This window comes from Saccopteryx leptura, chromosome X (genome assembly GCF_036850995.1).
Source record: "Saccopteryx leptura isolate mSacLep1 chromosome X, mSacLep1_pri_phased_curated, whole genome shotgun sequence".
NCBI classification, from domain to species: domain Eukaryota; kingdom Metazoa; phylum Chordata; class Mammalia; order Chiroptera; family Emballonuridae; genus Saccopteryx; species Saccopteryx leptura.
The window spans coordinates 25,178,133-25,193,850 of NC_089516.1; the positions used below are offsets into that span (position 1 = coordinate 25,178,133).

Here is a 15,718-nt window from a genome sequence, read left to right on the forward strand (position 1 = left end):
GTAAATTTTACCATGACAATACAAATACCCAGAGGACTGCAGAACAATGGAAGGGAAAGGACCCATGTCTCTAAAGAATTTCAAGGAGAAAAGGTAGGTCTTCCACCCAGAATTTCCATTAGAGAGAAATACACCTGTTTTCTTAGAGCCATGGTATTTTGGACTTATTTCTTAGGGCAGCCCAGCCTGCACCTAAGTATATGATTGTCACTAGTTCTAACTAAATCATCCCATAAAAATATAATATTTGTTTGGGAGATAAGGAAAGAATAAGTCCAAGGGAATTTTTAACCTGTACCCTCTGTACTCTCACTACTATAATAATCTCACTATATATATATAAAAATATATATATATATTTATATATATATATTTTTATATATAAATATATATATATTTATATATATATGTTTTTTATATATAAAGAAATATATATATATATTTTTTTTTCCTGAGCTAAAAAATACAATTCGGTATCTTATCATGAACAATAAATATATTCTCAAGGTGAAAAAAAGAAATTCACTCACTATTATTTACATGGAAAAAAAGTGTATGCGACAAAATTTTATATCTACTTGTTCTCTAAATCTATGTAAGCAAAATCAGTTATTAGTTTTGGTCTCAATCTATGACTGTAAGTTTTGACATAATGCAACTAAAATTTCCCAACTTTAGAGCCTCTACATAGCCTCGTTGAATTAAGAATAAAGCAGAGTTCTTAACATCTAGTTAATACAGGTAAGTGTTTGTTAATTTAAAAAACCGAGGGGGTGGAGAGTGCTATGATTGATTTTTTTTATACAGGTCCTGTGCTTTGGCAATGTTTAAAGTGACACGTTATTACTATCAATTATTTCCTTTGTATCCACACACATTCTAGTAATGAATCAAGTGAAAAAAATTACACATGTGTGCCTTGACCTTAAATTTAGGGAGCAATAACTTCTGATTTGCTGTCAGAGAAACAGTAACAATCTCCCAGTGGAGGATTAAGGAAAATTCTGTGCCCTTCGGTGATAAAATGATAGCAGCTGTGCAGACCGCTTGGGATTTATTTTAATTGTGATATAAGCAAACTGCTGATCTTGCTAGTAGACCTGTCCAGCCCAACTGTCTGCAGTCCCTTTATCCTTATCTCCTTCATGGTTGGAGGGGCCATCTGTCTTAAGCAAATGAGGGTACACAGAATCTCTTCTTTGGATCCACTTTGTGATTAATAATGTATGTGTTTTTATTTTTTTTTGTGACAGACACAGAGAGAGACAGAGAGAGGGACAGATAGGGACAGATAGACAGGAAGGGAGAGAAATGAGAAACATCAATTCTTCATTGTGGCTCCTTAGTTGTTCATTGTTTGCTTTCTCATATGTGGCTTGACCAGGGGGCTACAGTGAACCAAGTGACCCCTTGTTCAAGCCAGCAACCACGGAGTTTCGAACCTGGGTCCTCTGCTTCCCAATCTGATGCTCTATCCACTGCACCACTGCCTGGTAAAGCTAATGTATGTGTTTTTAAAGAAGTGGTCCCCAACCCCCCAGGGCTGGTACCTGTCTGTGGGCCATTTGGTACCTTTCCGCAGAGAAAGAATAAATAACTTACATTATTTCCGTTTTATTTACATTTATGTCTGAACGATGTGTTATTTTTAAAAAATGACCAGATTCCCTCTGTTACATCCGTCTAAGACTCACTCTTGATGCTTGTCTCGGTCACGTGATACATTTATCCGTCCCACCCTAAAGGCCGGTCCCTGAAAATATTTTCTGACATTAAACTGGTCCATGGTCCAAAGGAGGTTGGGGACCACTGTTTTAAAGGACTTATTCACAAACTGCCTAATTCTAAACAAGCTATGGGAAGACTTGCACTAAAGCTTAGTTTTAACGTGGCCCTAAAATTTACCGAGTCAAACTACTGACATATTTTTGAGCACAGGGAAAATGAAGCAAGAAAATATTTATAATTCTATTATTGTTGCACCTTAATAGTTCCTTACAAAATTATATAACTGTGTGTTTTGCATGCATGTTAAAAATAACCTCCAGCAATACAAGTTTTACCTTCCCCCAGGCAACTTCGGAATCCAAATTACTAGGCATTCCTTCAACTGCCGATCGCTTTGTCAGTTCCGTATCTGTAGCTGCCAGCCATTCTGTCAAGGCATTCATTTCCTTTCGCATCTTACGGGTCAATTTCAAGCATTTCTCCAACTGCTGCTTTCTTTCAGTTACCTGGAAAGAAAAGTAATAAAAATGTAATTTGATTTACTATTTTTTTTCAATGGTGTTACATTTTTAATGGACAAGTGTTCCAGGCTTACATATTTTTTTTCTTTAATTGAATTTATTGACGTGGCACTGGTTAATAAAATTATATAGGTTTCCAGTGTCCGATTCTATAATACATCACCCGTACATCGTATGCATTGTGTGCTGTTGGGATGACCAATGGTTAAGGAGCCTAACTCAAGCTTCTGACTCCTGGTTTACTTTGTTGTTTTGTTTGTTTGTTTGTTTGGGTGAGAGGAGAAACAGTGAGGCAGGCTCCCACATGTGCCCTAACTGGGATCCACCTGGCTACCCAATCTTGGGCTGATGCTCAAGGACTATGCTATTTTTAGTGCCTGAGGGTGATGTGCTCTGATGAGCTAACGTCAGAGCCTGGGGCCATGCTTGACAAATAGAGTGACTGGGTGCAGCAGGAAAAGAGAGAGGCAGATAGAGAGAAGGTGAGGGAAGCAGATGGTCACTTCTTCTGTGTACCCTGAACAGGAATTGAACCTGGGAGGTCCATATGCTGGGCCGAGGCTGTATCCACTAAACCACTGGTCAGGGCCCTGGTTTGCTTTTTCAATTCAGCTTTAGTTATAGATACTTAAGTGGAACTTTCATATTTTTTGTCATTTTAAAATAATCTCTTTTCTTACTTTTTAGAACTATTTTAGAAAAATGATATATGTTCTTAATGTTATTGTGAATAAACACAACCTAGGATAGATGAGGTTCTCCTTTTTCCAAAAGATAATGTCCTGTATCAGGTAAAAAAGGAAAGCTAAAATTATTTTCTCAAGTGTAAATAATTTATAGACAATTTTAAAAAATAAGTAGAATTATTTAAGTCAACCTGAATATATGACACATTGCTTTCAGAAAAACTTCAATTGAGGTTTACAATCCTTTATATGTAAATGAGGCTTGCAGAGGGGGTGGGAGGCGGGGAGCGCCACAAAGAAAACCAGATAGAAGATGACGGTAGACAATTTGACTTTGGGTGATGGGTATGCAACATAATCAAATGGCAAAATAACCTGGAGATGTTTTCTCTAAACCTATGTTCCCTGATTGATCAATGTCACCCCATTAAAATAAAAAAAAAAGAAATCAAAATGAAGAAATACTAAGTCTCTCAAGGGGCAAAAGTATTTGTACAAGGCTTACAATAGCCAATGTTACTATTATTGCATCTGTAACCTGTCATATGTTCACACAAACACAACACAAAAAATAGGCCACTTCCTCTTTAAACATGCTTTTGTCATGTATTCAGGCAAAAATAAAAAATTCAAGACAAAATTTTCACTTTCATAATAGAAAAAATCATAAGGTGATCTTCGGTTCCAGTTCACAGTGTTGAAAACAGAGACCCTCAAAATAAAATTCTTCCATATTGTCACACAGAGAATGTACAAAGTCGTATTTCTCCACCACCTCTGCAGAGGTGGATGGTTTAATAAAAAGCCCAGAATCCGGCCCTGGCCGGTTGGCTCAGCGGTAGAGCGTCGGCCTGGCGTGTGGGGGAACCCGGGTTCGATTCCCGGCCAGGGCACATAGGAGAAGTGCCCATTTGCTTCTCCACCCCCCCCCTCCTTCCTCTCTGTCTCTCTCTTCCCCTCCCGCAGCCAAGGCTCCATTGGAGCAAAGATGGCCCGGGCGCTGGGGATGGCTCCTTGGCCTCTGCCACAGGAGCTAGAGTGGCTGTGGTCGCGGCAGAGCGACGCCCAGGAGGGGCAGAGCATCGCCCCCTGGTGGGCAGAGCGTTGCCCCTGGTGGGCGTGCCGGGTGGATCCCGGTCGGGCGCATGCGGGAGTCTGTCTGACTGTCTCTCCCCGTTTCCAGCTTCAGAAAAAAAATACAAAAAAAAAAAAAAAAGCCCAGAATCCTTCCCTAATGTGCGAGTGTTTATTCCACAAGTGAAAATACGTTTAAAGAATTAAAAGTGCTACAATTAAAATAAATATATACCCTGAAACTTTTATATGAATTCCAAAGACTCCACAAAATTCACTATCTGCTTTAACAGAGGTGTATATAAATTTTAAAAATGTTTAGTTGCTGGGGCTGCAAATTCTTTCTTTCTTTCTTTTTTTTTTTTTTTTTTTTTTTACAGATTTTCCCTTCTATTTTTCCCTTTAGGGGAGTAAAAGCATAGTCCGTTTTGACTACCAGGATTTTATTCAAGTATTCGAGAAAAAATATATACCTTATGGTGTGTTGCTATGCATAGTTATTTTTTCTATGGGCTATTGGCAGAAAAAAATTCTGGATTCAATATTTCAAAGAAATTCTATCTTCCCAGAGCTAATGCATTATTGATTTTTATTTATTCTATTTTGTTTATATCCAGCTAAATAGGACTTAATAAAACAGGAGACACTGCCACCTTAAGGAAAATTCAGTTTTACACTTTGTGTGTGTCTGCATCAAGCATGGATACATTTAAAAGAGCGCCACCTGCAGTAGAATGTTCAACTCTCACTTTTCCACGAACACTTAAAAATGTGAGACTTACTGGGAATATTGAGGCTTTGTACATTTGAGGCTGATATGAATATTGCTATTTATGTTTATTTCCATAAAAATCAAAGCACAGAGAAGTCACACAAGGAATTATAAGTATTACTACATCTAAGGTGTTGGTGTAATATTTCACCATAAAATTAAGTAGGCTTAGAAATTAAAGAACTTCAATTTTTTAGTCACTGAATAATTACATTGGTGATAGTAAATAAACTAATAAAATTGGGTTCTGTTAAGAAAAGTGCTATGGACTGAATTGCAAACCCCCAAAACTAATATTGAAGCCCAGCCTCCAATGTGACTGTATCTGAATATTGGGTCTTTAGGAAGGAATTCAGAATACATGCTACGGTGAGACTTGAATCATCTGACAGGATTGTGGCCTTATTAGAAGAAAATGAAAGACCCCCCCAAAAAAGAGACCTCCATGTGAGGACACAATGAGTAGGCTGCTGTCTGCAAGCCAGAGAGTCTGCCAAGGCTTATCTTGAACCTCCCAGCCTCCAGAACTGTGAGAAATATATACATTTTGGTTGTTTAAGTCACCCAACCCATGGCATTTGGTTATAGCATCCTGAGGTGACTAATATAGAAAGGTAATATATATTGACTTGAGCAAGTACCATATGAATTCTGCAGATGATTAAAACAGTAGGGTTTGTCTTTTTATCTGAAAAGAATACTATATTAAAATAACCTTTCGTTCCTCTGATTTTGTTAAAACCACTGTTGTTGAAGGAGCTTGGAAGATTTAAATGCAGATTCTTCTTCTTAGACAAGGACTACTACAAGATATTTACTAGAGGACATTTACATATATATTCTTTTTATCATTAATATTTCTAAATCTTTATTTTGAAAATAAATTTCTACCCTATATCCTTGCTGTATTCTGTCATACTATAAAAGCTAAGTATGATTTCTTAGTAACATTTCATTTTGCTTTAATGATACTATGTGCCAAATGTCACTTGAATCTTAGATAGCTTACACTAATGTAAAATAATGGCATTGCAAAGGCCAGATCAGTCCTTGATGTTGACAATTAATGTTTTTATGAATACTTTTTATAACCCATCATTATTTGGAACGACCAAAGCTCTAAAGTTGAGGGAAATGAGATAACTGAACTAGACGTTCCACAGTTTGGGAAAAGAGGAGAAGACTGATGCAAACATCTTTTACAGTGAAATGGAATTGGTCATTAGACCCTGATCAGGACAAAAATATAAAATTATCACAGTGCCACAGGACTTAACTGTCCATTTGTGCTATCTTATTAGTCGACTATGGTGCAGTAAAGAATGTTTGCTATACAGAGAAACAGTTTCTATGGAATGTGCCCACTCTACTATACCTAACATGATCTATGTGGAATATGCCAACTCTACCATACTTAAATATAAGTAGGTATGTGAGTTTATAAAATGTATCAGTGTTTAAATCAGCTCATGTTAATTTTACAATGAAAAAAGGCAAGTGTAGATGAAAGAACTTTTGGAATTATCTAATGGACCAATCTCCCTAAGCTTTCTATTTTATTTTTTTAGGTGAGAGGAGTGGAGATAGACAGACAGATTTCAGCATGCATCCCAAATGGGATCCATCTGGCAATCCCCATCTGGGGCCAATGATGTGTCTATCTGGGGCCATGCTCACAACCGAGATATTTTTATTACCTGAGGTGGAGGCTCCAAAGAGCCATCCTCAGCATCTGGGGCCAATGTGCTTGAACCAATTGAGCCATGGTTGTGGGGTGATACAAGGAGGGAGAGGGAGGGAGAGGGATGGAGAAGAAGGGAGAGAGATGGGGAAGAAGGGAGAGGGAGAGGAACAGAGAGAGAAACAGAGAGAGAGAAAAAAGTTTGAGGGGGAGGGGTAGACAAGCAGATGGCCGCTTCTCCTCTGCGCCCTGACTGGGAATCGAACCTGGGACAAGCATATGCTGGGTCAATGCTCTATCCACTGAGCAGCCAGCCAGGGCCATTACATATTTTTTAATGCAGAATGAAAGATCTTCACTGACTAATGACTGTTTTTTTTTTTAATAAGAATTGCCCATGGAAATCTATTTGAATTGCTCTGTACCTATATATGCATCTACCTATTTATTGAACATTGACTGTTCTCGCTTTCCTATTTAGAAGGGAAGTGGAGAAGCCAGTGTTTGTGGTCGCAGTGCACACACCTTCGCCCCCAGCTCGTTATAATGCAATTTCAAAGCCGTTATTCTTTCATCCAGCTCCTTAGGGTTTTCGGTCTGTTTCTTCTGCACGATTTGACGTCCAGTTTTTATCACCATCTCCACTTCCGACTTCACTTCACTCAGACTTTTATACAAGTTCTAAGGCAAATCAAAAAACAGAACATAATGAGCAACAATGTCTAATAAGATTCTTAATAAATTACTAATAAAAAGAAAAAGGGGCCGAGACTCACTGTCATTGCCATCTTGTGTTTATAGTTTTAATGGGGCAGCACTTTGCAGCTGAGATCACCATCTACCTTGTGTATTTCTGCGTGATTTAAAGATTCTACTTGTAATAAGACACACACAGAGGCCCTGGCCGGTTGGCTCAGTGGTAGAGCGTCGGCCTGGCGTGTGGGGGACCTGGGTTCGATTCCCGGCCAGGGCACATAGGAGAAGCGCCCATTTGCTTTTCCACCCCCCGTCCTTCCTCTCTGTCTCTCTCTTCCCCTCCCACAGCCAAGGCTCCATTGGAGCAAAGATGGCCCGGGCACTGGGGATGGCTCCCTGGCCTCTGCCCCAGGCGCTAGAGTGGCTCTGGTCGCGGCACAGCGACACCCCGGAGGGGCAGAGCATCGCCCCCTGGTGGGCAGAGCGTCGCCCCTGGTGGGCGTGCCGGGTGGATCCCGGTCGGGCGCATGCGGGAGTCTGTCTGACTGTCTCTCCCCGTTTCCAGCTTCAGAAAAATACAAAAAAAAAAAAAAAAAAAAAGACACACACATATAGACATACATGGTTTCTAGTTATTCTTACCAAAGTAAGAAGACATCATATATATATTTAGTTTTTCAATCGAAGTTTATAAAGACAATTTCAAAATGTTATTGACTCATACTTTTTAACTATAGGTGGTATACAATATTTTAAATGTTACAATTATATAATTTTGGTTGAGAGTTTGGAAACACTCGTTCACTCATTCAGCAAGTATTAACTGAGTGCTCACTATGTGCCAGACAGTGTTTGAGTGACTAGAGAATCAGCAAGACACACACTGTCACTGTTGTTCTTAGGGTACTCACACTTTAGTGGGAATAAAACATCTACATTTCCAAGTCATACTTTCAAGATTAAATCATAGAGAAGGAAAAAAGGACATTTTCCAAATGCTAATTAGATTATATAAATCTATTTTCTTAATGGGGCTAATCAATTAAATATAGACAGATATAAATGTATTATTTAAAACTCACATGTATGTCATGACTATAAAGAACACTTACATCACTTCACAAAGGATGTTGGCATAATAAAGCCTTGTGGAACAAGTGTCATAACTTAGCCTTGTAGTTATTTTCCTAGAAAGGTATGTGTGTTTGTACGCATGCACACATGCATTTATACATGTAGATGTGTATTTACATGTATATATGCATATACCATAGTTTACATTATGCATCGAGCTTTTAATTCAGTGGTTAACTCTGAATGACACTACTTATTTCACTGGTACAAAGAAATAAAGTTACTAGTAGGTCATATATATATTTTTTGGAATTAGAACAAAAACTGTGTTTGCTTTCTCTTTTCAGTATAAAATCAATGCCTAAAACAAAACATTTAGTAAAGGCTGAGCAATGATCTTATTAAATAAGGCTACATACATAAACTATTTCCATCTTAGTCCCCTGCGATGATCACTTGATATACATATTTCTTTATTAATAATTGTGACTTCTGTCTGCGCTTTCCAGATGATTTAGTTTTTGCTTCTTTTTATTTCTAGCTTAGAAATTATAAACATATCTTGGTATTTAGAAACATTCAATTTGTTAATTGTCATGTTGAGAATCAATGTGAATTTTGGAATCAGAAATACTTCCAAATGATTTACTCTCGAAATTTAAAAAAAAAAAATCTTAATTTACCTTTACGATGAAAGGTTATTCAAAGCAGTATTATTCACTAACACTGTATCATTGAATAGACAAGAAAATATTTTTCACTATTTTAGGAAAATATTATTTCTTTTTAATTGCATTGATGTTAGTAATATTTTTTTAATAGAATAAAAATATGTGAACAAGTCCTGCCGGGGGTGAGGACAACAGAGATGCAAAGGCCTGACTCCGGGGACCAGGTGCAATGATACAGATCTACTTTATTCAGGAAGTAAGCTAGCTTATATACATGGGTTCAGCCAATAGGATGTTACAGCATGTCCTTCATGGCCAATGGCTGAAAAGATCAGGGCGCTGCGTGGTTGGCGCAGAGTCACTTCCTTATAGCAGGCGAGCTCCCTTCCTGGGTGTGCCCAGGAGGCTTCTGGGAGCTGGAGTATTCTCACAGCATTGCATCAGCCACAGCTGCTAGGAATGCGCTCTATGCTCCACCCACAAAAATATATTGAGGGCAAAGGTCATGATTATAGTATGTACAACAGATCATCTTAAGGGTTGAAAAAAATATAAAAGTTATAAAGAATAACTCTCCTCATGGAAGGACTACTTGAATGGGTCCTGGCATTGAAAGCAGCACTGAGTCAGGGCCCAGTCACAGCAGGGCACAGGGAGTGTTGTCTTCTTAGCAGACCAATTTTATGAGGTCCCATTAGAGACCTGTTCCTACAAGAGAATAAACAGCTCTCTCTTTGCAAGTATATTTAGCCATAATGACAGTGTACTTGGGTCCTTTTGCCTTTAATTCTTTTTGCAATATTTCAGGTGACATATGTTCCCATGTAGTCCTAATGTTACTCATCTAGTATCAGCTAATAACTATGTATCATTATATTGAAATTTTCCTTGAGGGTTTTTTATATGTCTAATAATTATGTAACTAAAATGCAGTCTGTGTTATGAAAAATGTTATTAAATTTAAAAAATACTTTGTAAAATTTTATAATATATAAATTCTTTTGTTAAAAAGATACTACCTCATTCAGCTTGATGAGGCTGTGGCACAGTGCATAGAGCATTGGCCTGGGACACAGAGGACTAAGGTTCAAACCCCAAGTTCGCTGGCTTGAGCAGGGCTCACCAACTTGAACTCGGGGTCCCTGGCTTGAGCGTGGGGTCACAGACATGACCCTATGGTTGCTGTCTTGAGCTCAAAGGTCGCTGTCTTGAAGCCCAAGGTCGCTGGCTTGAGCAAAGGATCACTTGCTCTGTTGGAGCCCCTCCCCCATCAAGGCACATATGAGAAAGCAGTCAGTGAACAACTAAGGTAGTGCAACAAATAATTGATGCTTCACATCTCTCTACTTTCCTGTCTGTCTGTCCCTATCTGTCTCTCTCTCTGTCTCTCTTTCTCTCTATCACACACACAGAAAGAAAGATATTACCCACATTCATAATGATAGGACTGAACTGCACGAAGGGTTTCCTTTTCTTTTGTGTTATGAATTAGATGCAGAAAGAATACTTAAAACATAAAGTACTAAATGGATAAACCTTTTTCCCCTTAATGTTAATAACATTCCGTGTTTTTATTTTATGTGAGTGATAATAATACTTATATTACTTGGGTAGATACCCTCATCACTCAGCTTTATGTTGTCAGAGCAGTCAACAGACATGGTGAATTACCAATAGCTGCAACAAGGGACATTACACGAAATGCCAAAGTCCAGTGAATATTTCTGCTGCAGGCTAATTATCCTTCCCATGCCTTTTTATGGTCTTGGTGGTGTGGTGGTATTTCAGTGCACAGCCCACAACGGCGTTTCATGGAAAGATACTAGGATTCGGAGGAACAGTGCCTAGATCGAAATTTTGCTTTTGTTCTTCAACAGCTTTAATCTTTTATTTTTCTCATTCAATCTGTGGTCTTGAGAATTAGAGGTGATTTATGTAGCTCGCTAAGACTTCTTGGTACTTCTATCAGGTACAGTGTTTTATTACTGGAAATATTATTGTTGTTGCCTGTGTCCAGACTGATATACAGCAGGTCCTTGAATAATGTCATTTCATTTAACATCATTTCATTTTAACATTGACGAGATGTTGTACAAACTTAACTCTTGTTTATGCCAATAAGCCAATGGTAAAATTAGTTCCGTTACACTTCCTTTCAGTTAAAGTTGCAGAGTCTATAGATCAGCGGTTCTCAACCTGTGGGTCGCGACCCCGGCGGGGGTAGAACGACCAAAACACAGGGGTTGCCTAAAGCCATCAGAAATACATATTTATTATACAATACATTTTAAAATAAAATATGTATTTCCGAAAGCCATCGGAAAATACATATTTATTATACATTTTTAAATAAAATATGTATTTCCGAAAGCCATTGAAAAATACATATTTATTATACAATACATTTTAAAATAAAATATGTATTTCCTATGGCTTTAGGCAACCCCTGTGTTTTGGTCGTTCGACCCCCGCCGGGGTCGCGACCCACAGGTTGAGAACCGCTGCTATAGATGATGTTAAGTGAGGACTTACTGTATTTCTCTTCAGTATTTCTATTTAAAAATATATGTCAACTACTATAAGAATTAAACAAAGAAGTTGTCCTTTTATATTCTGCACAGCCTTAGAGAATTATACACTCAAAAAAAGACACCCACAGAAGAGGTATTAAATGGCTACTATTTCAGTAAAAGTTTTAGTCTCTCAATACATCTGTGCTAATTTTTGTTCTTAATCTCAAAGTCATAGAGTATAATTTTATAGTTTTCTTAAGACAATTTTCTGTTATTAAAGAAGATCTTAAAATACTCCTTAATAGGGCAAGTCAAGGGCGATCTGTTTATTCATCCCCAGAAATACATACCACACAATGATTTAACTGTGACTGTACTACTTCCTGTTCAACGCTCTTCGCTTCCAATGCAGGCAAGTGCATCTTCACTTCATCTAAAATCATCTTACTTTCCTGTAGACGCTGCTCGAAATTGGCTGGCTTCTGGAATAACCGAAACTTCAAGGAAACATCTTGCAATTTTTTCTGAAAAGATGATGTAAGTTAGCACCAAACCATAATTGGCCATATTTTAATTTTGATTAAAATTATTTATTGTTATTCACTTTATTAAAATTATTTATCATTAGCCCTGGCTGACTGGCTCAGTGGTAGAGCATCAGCCTGGCTTGTGGATGTCCTGGGTTCAATTCCATCAGGACACATAGGAGAAGCAACCATCTGCTTTTCCACCCTTCCAACCCGAAATTCCCTCTTTTTCTCTCTTTCTTCTCCTCCCGCAGCCATGGCTCGATTGGTTAGAGTGCATTGGCCCTGGGTGCTGAGGATGGCTCCATGGAGCCTCAGGCTTAGGCACTAAAAATAGCTCCACTGTGAGCATGATCCAAGATGAGCAGGGCATTGGCCCCAGATGGGGGTTGCAGGTGGACCCCGGTCAGGGCACATGCAAGAGTTTGTCTATCTCCCCTCTTCTCACTTGGAAAATAAGAAAATATATATATTTATTGTTGTGAGAATATAAATAAAAACAAACCAAAGTAACTGTCTTTATCCATTTGTCCAGCACAAAAATATGTGCATTTGGGAGAAGAATTTACCGACTATTATTATAAAAGGTCATTTTCTAACCTATTTTATCCTTAAAATGGACAACCCAAGAAAAACTGTACCATTTATATATCATATTGTAGTTTTCAAATAATACCCTCAACCCCAATTTTGCTAACAATGTACTCATCTAATATAAAGTATGTTTTAATACCAAATGCAAACAAGCTGCTGGATTTTGAGAAAACTAAGTACCTGTGCCACATCGATTTGGGACAGCACCCTTTGGACAGCCTCCTTTCCCTGCGTGTGTTTCTTCATTTCCTCCAAACTAATCTCGTGGCTGGTCAAATCCGACTGGATTTTCTGTTGGGAGGACAGCGTTATTAGTCAGCATGCGTTATTGCAATGCACACACCTCACTTTCCAAGGCGATGGGATTCAAAACCTCTCTTTAAATATTGTTACAATGTAGCCTCTTTTAAAATGAGAATAAATGGTTTTGTCACTTACCAAAAAGTTATCAAAAATCAAATGACTTATTTCTCACCTAAGTGGGTTATTATGAAAAAGGAATTATTCCTTTGCATGAGTGATAATGAGCAAGCAATTCCAGATACCATTTTTCAGTAGGAAATATGTATTTATACCTAATAGGTAAAAATAATATTCTTTTATCTTTGAATTAACACTCACATCTGACCAAAGACAAGACATTAACCTTTATAAAAAAGCTAACTGTGACAAAGATAGGATCTAATGAGGAAACTGTATGTGGACAGTATTCCTTAATAGTGGTCTGCACTTGGTCATTCTGTGCCATGTTTCAGTTAACTTTCAGGGAAACTATGAAAATAGGAAAATGAAGTGAAATGCCTCAATTTACCTTGTGGATTCTGTTTGCCTGTCTGATACTTAATAGCTTCCTTCAGAGATTGCTTTTTGAATTTTAAATAACTATAAAATATTTCTGTATTTTCTATATTGAGTAGATACTATTTTGATCAACTTCTATCAAAAGTTCAGCCTGAACAGGTGGTAGCGCAGTGGATAGAGCACTGGACTGGGATGGAGAGGAATCAGGTTTGAAACACTGAGGTCGCCAGCTTGAGCGCAAGTTCACCGGCTTGAATGCGAGGTCACTAGCTTGAGCATGGGATCATGGACATGACCCCACGGTCACTGCCTTGAGCCTAAAGGTCGCTGGCTTGAGCAAGGGGCCACTCATTCTGCTGGTCGTCCCCCCCCCCCCCGGTCAAGGAACATATAAGAAAGCAGTCAATGAACAACTAAGGCACCAGAACTGATTGTTCTCATCTCTCTCTCCTTCCTGTCTGTGCTTATCTGTCCCTCTCTTTCTCTCACTCACTTAAAAAACAAAACAAAAATGCACTTCTATCAAAAGTTCAAAAGTCTGTATCTGACTTAACACACTTCTGGGCCACTCTTAGGAGTGAGTCAAATCCTGTGGTATGCAGACAGCAAAACGATATATCCATTCCTTTCTTTCTGCCGGCCTAAGCAAACATCAGCTGGTAGTCAAATTATTCTAATTTAAAATTCGTTCATTGTCAGATTGTCAGACTACCATTAAATAAGTCACAGAGGATGAAACTGATTAACTTACACCAGAGTGGTCATAAAATTTTCATGTAAAACAATCTGTATAATACATGTTAGCATAAACTAATTTATACCAAAAGGAGTCCATTCAGGTACATATTATTGGAAAGAAAAAAAATAATACCAGTATGCTTAGCAGACAGCACAGACTTCGCCAGACTTGCAATGAGTAATGAGACATAGCCCATAAAAACGGGTTATGTGGTGAAAGAGTTACTTAGGATACAAGGTTGAAATGTGCCTTAATATTATTCCTTAGCATATTGATCTTCATAATTACAAAGGCAAAGTAATTATGAATTACTTAATTAATCAGAAGTCTGGCATAAAATAAATAAGAGCAAAACCCCATGCATATGCATATTATTTTTACATATATAATATCTTCATTGGTTGAGTGACTACTTTGCATAAGAAACAGTGCTCTGTACTGTTCTCCAGGAACCAGAGAATTTGGGGCTTAGGGATTCGTGTGAGCGCAATAATGATGTTATTCACAGAGCTAGAGATGCTAAGGATTCTACACAATTTAATGGGAGTATGTAGGGTAGAATAACAATTAACAGGAAAGTTAACAGATACCACAGGAGAGGGTATGTTAAAGTAGAACTCTGAATAATTAGAAACATTATTGAGAACAGCACATATCTTAGCGGGTTTATGGTCACGACTGTTCAGGTGCAAAATGCTGACCCTCTTTAAAAGGTGGGTCAATAACAACCATTCCTCTGCCATGTAACCATGGCCATCTCCAAGTCACGAATGATCAAAGCACGGACAATGCTGGTGCCCAATTAGGTCTCTCAGAATCTCCCTCAGAACTGACAGAAGGTCTGGTCAAACTCTGTGAGTGCTGGAAATTGTGTCACATATGATGGTAGACTGTGCTTATAAAGTCCCTAGTTCGCTGTGTCAATGGAGGAAGAGCAAAGGTCCAAGATCAAAGAGAGGTGGATGCAGAAAAAGAGGCAGAAACAACACACTGAAGGCTTTCAATCGAGGCTTCAGAAGATGGCAGTGCTAAAGATGGCTCATCTGCGCCTCAGTAAGCAGTAGATTTCTTCACCTCTTTAAAATAAGTTGGCTCCTAGACTGCCTTGATCAATAGAACAGGGCTAAAGCAATGTTCTGCCAGTTATGGGAAAAGCCCTCAACGGGGTTAGCAGCTTCCAATTCCACCTTTACGGAACACTCACTCTGAGCGTGCTCCCTCTGGGAAGCCATCTGACAGGCTCTGAGAAGTCTAAGCCACATACAGAGGCCCTGGGTAAGTGTTTCAGTAAACAATCTTTAGGTGCGTTTTCAGAAGATAATGAGTATCAACTGTTGACAAGAATGAGCAATCGCCTGACCTGTGGTGGCGCAGTGGATAAAGTGTCGACCTGGAAATGCTGAGGTCGCCGGTTCGAAACCCTGGGCTTGCCTGGTTAAGGCACATATGGGAGTTGATGCTTCCAGATCCTCCCCCATTCTCTCTCTCTCTCTCTCTCTCTCTCTCCCCCTCTCTAAAAATGAATAAATAAAAAAAAAATTAAAAAAAAAAAACAAAAAAAGAATGAGCGATCTCGGACATCCAGCCCAGCTGAATTTACACGTGATTGTAGTACCAACCAACAACTGCCTACAATCACAT

General features: G+C 38.5%; 1 protein-coding gene across 8 annotated transcripts in view; it reads right to left on the minus strand.

The window, feature by feature from the left end:
- Positions 1–15,718, minus strand: part of DMD (dystrophin) — a 1,890,745-nt gene that overhangs the window by 1,435,594 nt on the left and 439,433 nt on the right. For all 8 annotated transcript variants that reach the window (XM_066356826.1, XM_066356825.1, XM_066356822.1 and 5 more), the window contains 4 exons: positions 12,718–12,828; positions 11,767–11,940; positions 6,988–7,143; positions 2,064–2,234 (listed from right to left, as the gene is read on the minus strand). In XM_066356826.1, the coding sequence (XP_066212923.1) occupies positions 2,064–2,234; positions 6,988–7,143; positions 11,767–11,940; positions 12,718–12,828 (612 nt within the window). The remainder of the gene's footprint in view (positions 1–2,063; positions 2,235–6,987; positions 7,144–11,766; positions 11,941–12,717; positions 12,829–15,718) is intronic.